Source organism: Oryctolagus cuniculus, chromosome 6 (genome assembly GCF_051225735.1).
Source record: "Oryctolagus cuniculus isolate XC-2025 breed Fujian yellow rabbit chromosome 6, ASM5122573v1, whole genome shotgun sequence".
Taxonomy (NCBI): domain Eukaryota; kingdom Metazoa; phylum Chordata; class Mammalia; order Lagomorpha; family Leporidae; genus Oryctolagus; species Oryctolagus cuniculus.
In genome coordinates this window covers 56,683,766-56,695,800 of record NC_142872.1, presented here as the reverse complement: position 1 = coordinate 56,695,800, position 12,035 = coordinate 56,683,766, and the positions used below count along the sequence as shown (strand labels likewise).

The following is a 12,035-nucleotide window of genomic DNA, read 5'->3' as shown; positions in this document are numbered from 1 at the left end:
CTCCAACTCTTTCAAATAAATATTAAAAAAAGAAAAAAATATTTTTCTCAATTTCACTTATGCTGGTTTCAGAGTGCTGAGCAGCATCAGGAGAAACTTCTGGGTTAAAACACCACCTGGAACCCTGACTTAAGCCCTGTCTCCAAATCTGTTTCAAAGCCTCACCAGTTTCTGAAAAGCTACCCCCTTAATTCATGGTCCTTTCCCTTGGAGTACATGATTTGTTCAACTCTTATCAGAAAACATAGGGCCCTTTTGCTGAAGCACACCTGAATCACAGGGAGGCAAAAAATCTCATCCAAGAACAGGCAGCTAAGTAGAAGCTGGATCTAGATGAAAATCTCCACTTCCTAACTTGAAATTCAAAGTGCTTTCATTCTCTCGTTTGGTTTAAACCCTATAATTATTTTTTTTTTATTTCAAAAAGGACTTGATTATCAATACAACCATTAAGGATAGCATTGTATCATACCGGGACCAGCAATTTCAGTTTTTTCAATATACTCATTGTTTGGGATGTGTTTGGTAATGTTTTCAGCAATTTCCCTTGGATTAACTTTTTGTTCCTTTGCTTTCAGCATCTGCAACACAAAACAAAACGATTCATTACACAACAGGTTTCAGCAAAATTGCTTGGAAGTTCACAAGTGACAATAAGACACATTTTACATTAAAAATCACTAATAGGGTACTGGCATTGTGGCACAGGGGGTTAAGCCCATGCCTGTGATGTCAGCATTCCATATGACCACTGGTTCAGGTCCTGGCTGCTCCATTTCTGATCCAGCTCCCTGCTAGTAATGTGCCTGGAAACGCCTCAAGATAATCCAAGTACTTGGGTCCCTGCCACCCACATGAGAAAACCTGGACAGAGCTCCAGGCTCCTGGCTTTGGCCTGGCCCAGACCTAGTCCTGTAGCCATTTGGAGAGTGGACCAGCAGACAGAAGATCACTTGCTCTCTTCTGTCCCTCCCATTCTCTAATTCTGTCTTTCAAATACATAAGTAAATGAGCAAATCTTTAAAAATAAATAAAAGTCAGCAAAAGGCAGAAACACAGAAGTACAGCTCTCACCTTGTGAACAAATTAAAGCCTCAATAGAAAGAGGAGAATAGGAAAGTGCCAAAGCCACAGGCTCTTCATTTGAAACTGAGTTACACACACATCCCAGAACCATTAAAATAAAGATGCAACAATGTCTACAGCTACAAAGCCTGGTCTCAGTATAATTACATTTCCAGTTTTTGAGTCATGAAGGCATACAATACTCAGACGTAAGTAATAAACAGCATGCTTACAGAAAAGATTTTGGACTCTTCAGAGAAACCCTTTCTTCTATAGCAAACAAAAGGTAAATGAACCAAGTCAGGTGCAGCTAACCACAAACACAACAGTATCACTGCTAAAAATGAAATACATACAAAATGAAATAAAAATGAAAGCCTGCCGCATAGACACCACAATGGCATAAAATCACCGATGAGGATGCTATATGGTAAACAGTAACTTTTAATTTCTCACCTCCAGCAGTCATTAACAACTCACAGCAACACTGGACATAAAAGAAAAAAGGTGCCAAAATAAAAATCACACCAACTATGGCCCTTAAATATTGAGAACACTTAAATATCGAGAACATAAAACCTAAATGAAAATTCAAATCCCTGTTTTCCTTTAAAAACTATTGAAAGCATGCATGCCTCTTAAGTTCTTCAAACTGGAAAACGTCTTCTTCATTAAGGATACAATAATTTGCTATTACTTTACAGGCAGGGTAATGATGGTAATACTTAAGATATTCAGCAAAGTCATAGGAATACATTACCTGACAAATACCCATAGCACTGTTGCACTGATAGTCCCCAAACTTAGGCTGCTGACTTGGTGTTACTAACAAAGGAGGGTTTTCCAAATCTGGGTAGGCAGCCTTAATAGCACAACCGAAGACTTCCTGGAGACGGCTATTGATGTTAATCATATTTTTAGTTGGCCTGCTTCTTTCTGCTTGAAGACTCTGTAGGCAAACACTGGAAATATGTTAATAAAATTCTCTACCATTGTGTAACACCTCCCCAAACCTTCCGCTGTGCTGAGAAAAACCAAATGTGAACATGCACTCATAGCGTAATGCTCTCGTGGCTGGGACTTACCGAGGTATGTAACAGGACAAATTCATCCCATGGCATCTAAAGCATCCATGGGAAGAGCCCTGATGTCTTATTATCTACATTTGTTCCATCAAAACAGAAACCAGGGGCGGGCAGTAGGAAGGGATTTCTGAATCCTCTCAGTCTCCAAAGCTCTGAGAAATTAGTATGAAATGAGTCCTGGGGTTAGTGTTTGGTGCAGTCACCATGTGAGATGCCTGCATCTCAAACTGGAGTGCACAGTTCAAGTTCCAGCTACTCCACTTCTGATCCAGCTTCCTGCTAATGCATGCGTACCCTGGGCAAGTGGCAGCTGAAGTACTTTGGTTCTTGCTACCCATGTGGGAGACCAACGTGGAGTTCTGGACTATTGACTTCAGCCTCGCCCAGCCCTGACACAGGGGTGTTTTGGAGTCAACCAGTAGATGGAAGATCAGTCTCTGACCCTCTGTCCTTGCCCTTCAAATAAAAATGATAATAAAAAAAAACCCTAAAAAATCAGTCCTGGAGCCAGTGTTGTGGTGCAGTGGCTTAAGCTGCCATCTGCAAGGTCAACATCACACCTGGGCTAATAGTTCGAATACTGGATGAACCACTTCTGATCCAGCCCCCTGCTAAGGTGCCTGGGAAAGCAATGGGAGATGGCCCAAGTCCTTGAGCCCCTACACCTACATGGGAGATCCGGATGCAGTTCTAGGCTTCAGCTTGTCCCAGCCCTAGCAGTTGCAGCCATTTGCAAAGTGATCTAGAGGATGCAATACTGCTCTTTCTATTCCTCTAACTAAAATAAATAAACCAATCTTAAAAAAAAAAAAAAAATTCAGTTCTGGGGCCCAATGCCATGTGTAGGTTAAGCCTCCCATATGGGTGTCAGTTCAGGTCCCGGCTGCTCCACTTCCGATCCAGCTCCCTGCTGATGGCATGGGAAAGCAGCGCAAAGTGGCCCAAGTGCTTGGGCTCCTGCACCTGCATGGGAGACCATGAAGAAGCTCCTGACCAGATCATCCCAGCTCTGGCTATTGCAGCCATTTGGGGAGTGAACCAGCAGATGAAGACCTCTCTCTGTCTCTCCCTCAGTCTGTAACTCTGCCTCTCAAATAAATTATCTTAAAAAAAAAAATTCAGTTCTAAGTAACTACTTATATATTATTATAAATATTAGAAATTATACAATATATACAATATTATATAATATTATACAATATTAGAAATGAATACTCAATGATCAAAAAACAAACGAAAAATACATTCTCTCCAAAGAAACACTGACCACTTCTAAGTCACAAAATGAAAAGGAACAAAACCAGTAGTATCAATATACCAGAAAAGCAGGTAGTTTTGTCTTATTGCTAAATAATCCCATTTTGGACCATTCTGAACTCCTCTTTCTGATTCCCTCTGAAGGAGAATGTACCCATTGAAATGGCACATACCTCTCCTGCTGCACTTCTCACCCTCCCCAACATCATGTGTGTCTACCACTGCACTGCTGGATGCAGGGAAAGTCTAATCTTGCCACCAAGCATTGCTCCTGACACATAAGGTACAGAAGCTTATCAAATAATGGTAAATAAGCATATCCACTTTTTTTTTTTTTTTTTTAAGATTTGAAAGGCAGAGTTATATAGAGGGAAAGATCTTCCATTCACTGGTTCACTACCCAGATGGTCGCAATGGCTGGAGCTGTGCCAATCTGAACAGTCAGGAGCTTCTTCTGGGTATCCCACGCAGGTGCAGGGCCCCAGGGACTTGGGCCATCTTCTACTGCTTTCCTAGGCCATAGCAGAGAGCTGAATCAGAAGTGGAGTATCTGGGTCTTGAACTGGCGCCCATATGGGATACTAGCACTGCAGGCAGCAGCTTTACCCACTACTCCACACTGCCGTCCCCAGCACATATGCTTTTAATAGAAAACAAATGAAAATACTGCATAAACTCTAACCACAATTTAATCAAAAAGCAAATGGTGTGATGTGCCCTGGACAGCAACAGAAGATAGCCTAAGTGCCTGGGCATCTGCCATTCAGGTTGGAGAGACAGAAGAAGCTCCTGACTCCTGCTTGGCCCAGCCCTGGCTGTTACAGTCATTTGGAGAGGGAACCAGTGGGTTAAAGATCTAACTCTACCTTTCAAATACATAACTAAATAAATCTTAAAAAAAAAAAAAAAAGGGCAATGCAGCATGAGCATCTCTGCTACAACCTGACCTAAATATTCTGAAAAATTTCACAATATGTAAAAAAGTTACATGCTCAAAATAGTACCTTTTGCAAAAATTAAGATTAGAAGCCAATTATTCAAAATCAATTTGACTTTGTAACATAAGCACCTATGACAACAGCAATCTTAAAAGTACCAGTAGGGGCTGGCACTGTGCCACAGCAGGAAAAGCTTTTGCCTGCAGTGCCAGCATCTCGTATGGGTGCCAGTTCGAGTCCTGGCTGCTCTACTTCTGATCCAGCTCTCTGCTTTAGCCTGGGAAAGCAGTGGAAGATGGCCCAAGTCCTTAGGCCCCTGCACCCGAGTGGGAGATCCAAAAGAAGCTCCTGGGCTTTGGATCTACCCAGCTCCAGCCACTTTGGTCATTTAGGGAGTGAACCAGTGGATGGAAGACCTCTCTCCCTTCCCTGCCTCTGTGTAACTATGCCTTTCAAATACATAAATAAATCTTTAAAAAAAATCAGCAGTAAAAATGTGCATACAATTCTTAATAAGCACTAAATAAATATAAGACTACTTAAAAACACAACAGCTTGATGGAAGTATGCATATGGAACAACTCAGAGAGCTAAGTTAATGAAAACAAGGTTAAAACACCACCAAGACAACAATCCAAAAAGTGTTCCGAGTCTGAACGCAAGGCTACAGCGAGCCAGGTGGAGTAGACAGCCACAGCACTACCCAAGAGGCTTGCTATTTTAAGTTGTGCTGTGTGTCTGTGTCCAGCTGCTTACTTGCTAGAGCAAAATATTTATAAAACAATTGATGTGGGACTGGCTTGTGGCATAGTGGGTAAAGATGCCTGCAGTGCCGGCATCCCATATGGGCACCAGTTCCAGTCTTGGCTGCTCCACTTCCGATCCAGCTCTCTGCTATGGCCTGGGAAAGCAGAATATGGCTCAAGTCCTTGGGACCCTGCATCTGCGTGGGAGACAAGGAAGAAGCTCCTGGCTTCTGACTTCGGATTGGTGTAGCTCTGGCCGTTGCGGCCATCTGGGGAGTGAACCAGTACATGAACAGCTCACTCACTCGCTCGCTCTCTCTCTCTCTCTCTGCCTCTGTTACTCTTTCAAGTAAACAAATAAAATCTTTAAAAAAAAATTTCGATGTGTCATCCACACTCCACTGACAACATTCTCCTATCCATATAAGTGAACTAATCTGCACGCCAGATATATATGTAATAGAATACACTGTACTTCCCCTTATATGGGGCCCCTCATAGCCTCTAAGACATGTGAGGGTAATTCAAACAGCTTGTAGAAAATGGACATGTAAGATAATGTTTATTTTGGTACAAGAAAAATTGGAAATTTAGGCAGTTTTTCTAATATACCATAAGTATCTTTTTACATATGTATTTCAATTTCTTCTTGAAGACCCCTTGTATGCATGCATTTCATCTCTCTGCACCAAAATAGCCTTTTTATTCTACCTTCCACAAAGTTTTTGAAATACCCTATTAGCAGTCAACAATACTTTTGATGTAAAATAAATTTGACAGGAGAGCCTAAGAATGTGCAGAATGAATGATGTAACCAGAAAGAAGTGATTCTTTTGGTAACTGTGTGATTTTTAAAAGGTTTCAAGGTCAAATTACTTCAAGCATTGCTGATCGCAAATGTAATAAAAGAGACTTCATGACAATGGAGCAGGTAGAGGCTATGATTTGGAGAACATGGAGAAAAGATGTAACACCAGCGCAGCCTGTCTGAAATCAGCACACACACAGAACAATTATGGGAATGAGGTCAGCCCCGGAATGTGTCATTAGCAAACTTGAAAAGCAGGCCAAAACACTGAAGCAAGCTGATTTTTTTTTGACAAAACTGATAAACACTGTTACGTTATGAGGTCATTAAATAAATACCACATAAGCTTTACAAAGTATTTTGAATTATCAAGGGAAAAAAGATACTACAAAATATAAACTAAAAATTGTCAAGCAATTAACTTAGTGCAGGGAAGAAATGTGGATATATTCAGGCATGGGCATAAGCGATCCAAAGTCAAGTGTCAACCCTAGTTAAATCCCACTCTAAATGAGCTCATCATTCAGGATGATGACATACTTCAAAGCATCCAGGAAGGACGGGAAAATGCCAACCAATTAACTGAGCCCTAACCTGTTCACTGCACAGAGAAGGATAAGGTTTCCAACCTCCTTTTCTCAAATTATGCAGGGTACACTTACAGAATATTCATTAACAAAGCTTTTTCAAAAAAAGATACAAAATCCAAAGTAGAGAATGAAACTGGAATGCAGAGGACTCACCTTACGAAGAATATTTAGGCGATACTTCAACTTTAAATTTTCTTCTCGCAAGTGCTCCAAATTTGGGGAAGTTTCTAAACAGACCCGGTTTTTCAACTGGTCAATTTCAGCATTCAGAGACTTGATTTCTTTTTCCTATAAAAGAAAGGCACTTTGCTCAGAATGATCAGTGGCTTCCATTCTAAGATGAACTGCACCATAAACTTGTTCGTTTCCTGTGAGCAAGACACGAGGGAGGTGACGGAAATGACCGATTTCCACCTGGAAAAGCACTGGCTTTGTTCTCCCGGCTGATAGTAACATACTAATATTAACATATTCTTGTTCCTGGGGAGGAACAGGAATGCTTAGCAGACAGAATCTTCAGAAAGTTCATGGAAAACCTGCATTTTTAAAAAACTTTTTTATTTGAAAGGCATGAGAGAAAGCGCTTCCACATGCTAGTTCACTCACCAAAATGTCCCCAAGAATCAGGGTGCCAGGTCTAAGCCAGGGGCTCCGATGTGATCATTGACCGGATGGGAGGACCCAAGTACTTAAGACACCACCCTGCAACCTGCAGGTGGCATCAGCAGGAAGCCAGAGGCAGTAAGGGCTCTTACTCCAGGAGATCCCACATGGGCTGCAGGGGTCCCAATCAGCACCTCGAGTCCAGGGCCACACATGGACCCCCACGCTTGCATTTCCTACAATTTCCAGGGCCTTAGGTCCTAGACCAATTTTGCACTTATACACATAAACTGCAAGACATCAATTCAGAAAGCAAGCAAGCCAGGGAGAGTTCTCATTTGAAATTTGAGAGTTAGTTACCTTCCAGAAGACAACTATAACTACAGAATGTATTTTCTTAAAAAAAAAAAAAAAGTGTTATAGAAGAAACGTGCATTACGTTCCAGAGGCTGAACTAACCAGTCTTCAGAAATTACCTAAATAATTTCTAAGTCACAACTCAGTGCTAAGAAACATATGGCTCGCAACGCTCAATGACTTCCCGATTCACCTGACCAAATGCACTCTGCGGCTGCCGACTTCGCAGCACGAGCGAGTTCTCGCAAGGGGAGAGGCTGCGGTAAACTGCTTTCTTACAGCCTTCCTCCCCTGGGCCTAACGGGTCACTACCTGGGCAGTGCCACTGCCACCTGTATGAACGCCAACCGTGCCCCCCACCCCCCCACCCCCCGCAGAGGTGAAGGCAGGACGCACCGGGTGGTAACGAAACGCCCCTGGGCTTATCGGCAACCTCCCCGCGCCGTAGCAGAGAAATTCTGAGAGGGACACACGGGTCCCAGGTGTCCGTACTTTAATCAGGTGGCCCAAGCCCCTGCATTCACTGAAGGAGCGCGTGGGCGGGGAAGCGGCAGTCTGGAGACTCGCACTGACCCGGACGGCGTCCAGCCCACCGCAGACCCCCAGGACGCCTGGGACAGCCCAGGCGCCTCCGCTTCCCACACAGTCACAGCCACACCGGCCTCGGAATAAACGCTTCTTCCTCTGCCACCTCTGCCCCAGCGCAGCAGGGAAATCGGTCCCTCCGAGGGCGTGTGCGCCCGAGGCAACGCACTCCTGGGTCTCTGGACCTCGCCCCCGGCGTCGGACACCAGGGTGATCCCAGCCTGGCCGCCGCCCCGCCCGTCGCTAATGCTACTGGAGCCAGGCCCCGCTCCCTCCCCTTCAAGTTCCTCCCTGGGGTCCCACAGGATCTCACCTGCTGCAGCAGCCGCGCGGCGCACAGAGCCACAAGTCCTTCCATCCTCTCTTCTGCGCCCCACACGCCAAGTGGCCGGAAGCGGAAGTGACCAGCCTTGTCCGGAAGCGGAAACCCCCTCTAGCCTCTCGGTTTCGGTCGTTTTGGGAACCGCCACCGCTGCTGCCCCCTGGCGGGACGCGGGCGACACTACGAGGATGCCTGTGCTGGGAGCTGGGCTGCAGCCCTCCGACCATCTGGGCAAGGGGAGAGAACTAACTGTTTAGGCGGACCAGAGCTGTCCTATGCTAGGACTGATATGGACAGAGGCACTTACCTAGAACCTCCCTCAGAGGCCTCAGCTTACTCCTCTGTGAAATGGGGACAGATGAACAAATCATTCCCTGGGTCAATAAGCATTTATTGCACAAATATGCCAGAGTATGCCAGACTGGCAGATACAGATTCAGTCACAGAGGCCACCTTTTAGAGTGGAAAGAGCAGACACAAAAACAAGTGTTTTAATTGACGGGAGACTAATGGGATAGAGTGACTTGCTTGGGATAAGATCTGAGTAGGTGACATTTACAAACCTTTAATGTACTTTTTATTCTCCCAGTTTTACTACACTCTGACAAAACTCGTATATATTAATTAGGTACATGATGTTTTGATACATGTCGATTGTGAAATGATTACTACAATCAAACTAATTAACGCACAATTTTGTGTTTTATGTGAGCGTGCACGGATGGGTGTGTGTAAGATGCTAAAGATCTCATCTCTTGGCTCCACGTTCTGGCATAATAGGTTAAGCAGCTGCCTGGGACACTGGCATAGCCTATCAGAGTGTAGGTTCAAGTCCTGGTTGTTCTACTTCCTATCCAGTTTCCTACTTAAGGCCGCTGGGAAAGCAGCAGATGGCTGGCCCACGTGCTTGAGCCCCTGCCACTGACGTGGAAGACCTGGATGGAGTTCCTTCCTCCAAGCTCCTGGCTTTGGTCTGGCCTAGGCCCAGGAGTTGTAGCAATTTGGGCAGTGAACCAGCAGATGAAAGATGTCTCTGTCTTCCTCTATCTCTCTGTCACACTGCCTTTCAAACAAATCTTTAAAAAAAAAAAAAATAACAAGTATCTCTTAACCAGTTTCAAGTACACAGTATTATTTGTGGTCACCATCCTATATATTAGCTCTCCAGAATGCATGCGACCTTTCCAATGGAGAGTTGGCACCCTCTGACCTACTCAGTTCTCTGTCCCCACCTCCATGACATGGCAACCATGATTCTACCCTCAGCTTCTATGAGCTCTTAGATTGCACACGTGAGTGAGTTCATGTGGTAACTCTATTGCTGTATTCTGTCCACTTCACTCAGCATAATGTCCCAGGTTTATCCAGGTAGCTGCATAGGACAGCATTTCCTTTTTAAAGACTAAGTAATATAAATACATAAAGAGCATGTGTGTGTGTGTGTATGTTAAACTCTTAAACAGATACCCTGCGATATACATCTTATAGGGATAGGGCACCTAGCTCCATAGCTGTGGTACTTAGAGCTTTTTTGCATGCATGCCTCATAAAAGAATTTCTAAAATTCATATCCCAGTGTAGCTGTTTGAGTTAATACCCAAAATCTCATCACAACTTTAAAAATGTTATTTTACTTATTTGAAGGGTAGAGAGAAAGAAAGCCAGAGGGGGAAGAGACAAAAACAGATCTCCCAGATGACTGGCCCCAAATAGCTGGAGGCGGGCCAAGCTGAAGCTAGGAGCCCGGAACTCAACCCAGGTCTCCCATATGGGTGCAGGAGCCCGAGTTGGGCCATCTCTGCTGTCTCCAAGGATCTGCATTAACAGGAAGCTGGACTCCAACCCAGGTACTCTGATAGAGGATTTGGTGATGTTCCAAGCAGGGTTTTAACTGCTATGTGAGACACCTGCCCCAATATATATTTTTGTTAATTTGAAAGGCACAGCGATCCCACCTGCCGGTTTATTCCCCAAAAGCCAACAACATGCCAGGCCAGGGGCCAAAGCCAGGAGCCAGGAACTCACACGAGTCTCCCACCTGAGCCACCACTGCTGCCTCACGTGCTGCACATTAGCTTGAAGCTGACATCAGCAACAGAATCGGAACTTGATCTCAGGAACCCAAGATGCAGACGTACCAAGCAGCCTCTTAACAATAGTGGCTTTTTTTTTTTAAACTTTATTATTTGAAAGGCAGACTTACAGATGAAGAGATAGACAGATCTTCCACCTGCTGGTCCAGTCCAAAACAGCAACAACAGAGTCTAGAACATTTTTATTTATTTATTTATTTTATTTGAAAGAGTTACAAAGAGGCAGAGGCAGGGAGTGGGGAGAGGATTCTTCCATCCGCTGGTTCACTCCCCAAATGGCCGCAATGGCTGGAACTGCGCCGATCTGAAGCCAGGAGTCAGGAGCTTCCACTGCTTTTCCAGTCACCTTTGCAAGAAGCTGAATCAGAAAGCAGAGCAGCTGGGACTCGAACCAGCGCTCTGATGTGGGATGCTGGTGTCCCAGGCTGTGGCTTCACATGCTGTGCCACACACCGGCCCCAAGGGCAGCAATTTAACTACTGTACCTAATGTCTGCCCCAAGAACTGGCTTCCTAACTGAAAGGACAGGGGATGTCCTAGGAAGAGCGGATAACAAGCAAATGGCCTGTGGCAAGAACTGTATTTATTTGCAAACAAAAAGGAAGGAGACCGGACACTAGCCGGACACTAGTACCAGTCTCACGTGCTGCCAATGGTATCTCGGTCAGTGTTTCATCCCTCTAATGGAATGCCTGACAAAGGCTACTTATGAGGCAAACAGGTTTATTTTGGAGGTTCATCATCCAAGATCGGGTGGCACCCCTCATTTAGTATGTGGTGACGGTGCTCTCACCGGCAGAATCCCCAGCTGGCAGAGCACCACGTGGCGAGAGGGAGCACGTGGGTGTTTGTGCCTCCCCTCACAAAGGCACCACAATTTGATCACAGTCCCCACTCTAACAAGTTTTCCCCCTTCCCTCACTTCCTAAAGGCTGCACCCAGAGACACCATGATTGGATTAGGCTTCAGCCTTCTTCATGCCATTAACTTAAGACTTGGGGGACCAAGCACTCAACACTTGTGCTTTTGGGGCACAGCGATGCTGAGTTCCAAGGCACAGCAGGATCCACGCCTTGTTTGGAGAAACCCTGCACTGAGTCTGGTTATCACCACCGCCTGTCAAGACGGCCGAGCACCACTGCAAAGTGCTGGCTCCCATTCCTGCTGTGACCTAGCAGGACTGGAATTAGCACTTGGTCTTCGCTTCATTCACTCACCGACTGACCTGGAGGTTCTGCCATCTGTTAGGCACCGCTCTCTGCCTGGGGCTAAAATACCAAGCAAGATATGCATGGCGCCTGCCCTGTGTCTCCAACATTCTAATAAGCAGAGATAAAACCAACAGTCAAATGCATAAATGCAAGTGGAGAAACGTGCTACAATGCCAAGCATACATCCTTGTTATTCCTGATGAGACTCAAGTAGAGTCATGAGGGACTCGATGGCTGCTTGTAAACCCATGATTATATTTGCCACATCAGAGATTCTACTCCTTACTATATTATAGCATTCTAGAATATAGAATCCCATTCATCAGTACCACATCTGTTGTACCTACTGTGATGATCCCAGTGGTCTCTGCGTCA

The 12,035-nt window shown here is 44.9% G+C and overlaps 1 protein-coding gene across 2 annotated transcripts in view; it reads right to left on the bottom strand.

Annotated features, from left to right (window-relative positions):
- Window positions 1–8,497, bottom strand: part of RARS1 (arginyl-tRNA synthetase 1) — a 33,878-nt gene extending 25,381 nt beyond the window's left edge. The window contains exons 1-4 of one of the 2 annotated variants that reach the window (XM_002710367.6): window positions 8,348–8,497; window positions 6,643–6,777; window positions 1,826–2,014; window positions 473–581 (exon numbers count right to left, since the gene is read on the bottom strand). In XM_002710367.6, coding sequence (XP_002710413.1) covers window positions 473–581; window positions 1,826–2,014; window positions 6,643–6,777; window positions 8,348–8,392 — 478 coding nt within the window. In that variant the 5' untranslated portion in view covers window positions 8,393–8,497. Of the gene's footprint in view, window positions 1–472; window positions 582–1,825; window positions 2,028–6,642; window positions 6,778–8,347 lie in introns of both variants that reach the window. The other variant, XM_070075806.2, reaches the window with a different exon arrangement.
- Between the last annotated feature and the right edge of the window lie 3,538 nt (window positions 8,498–12,035).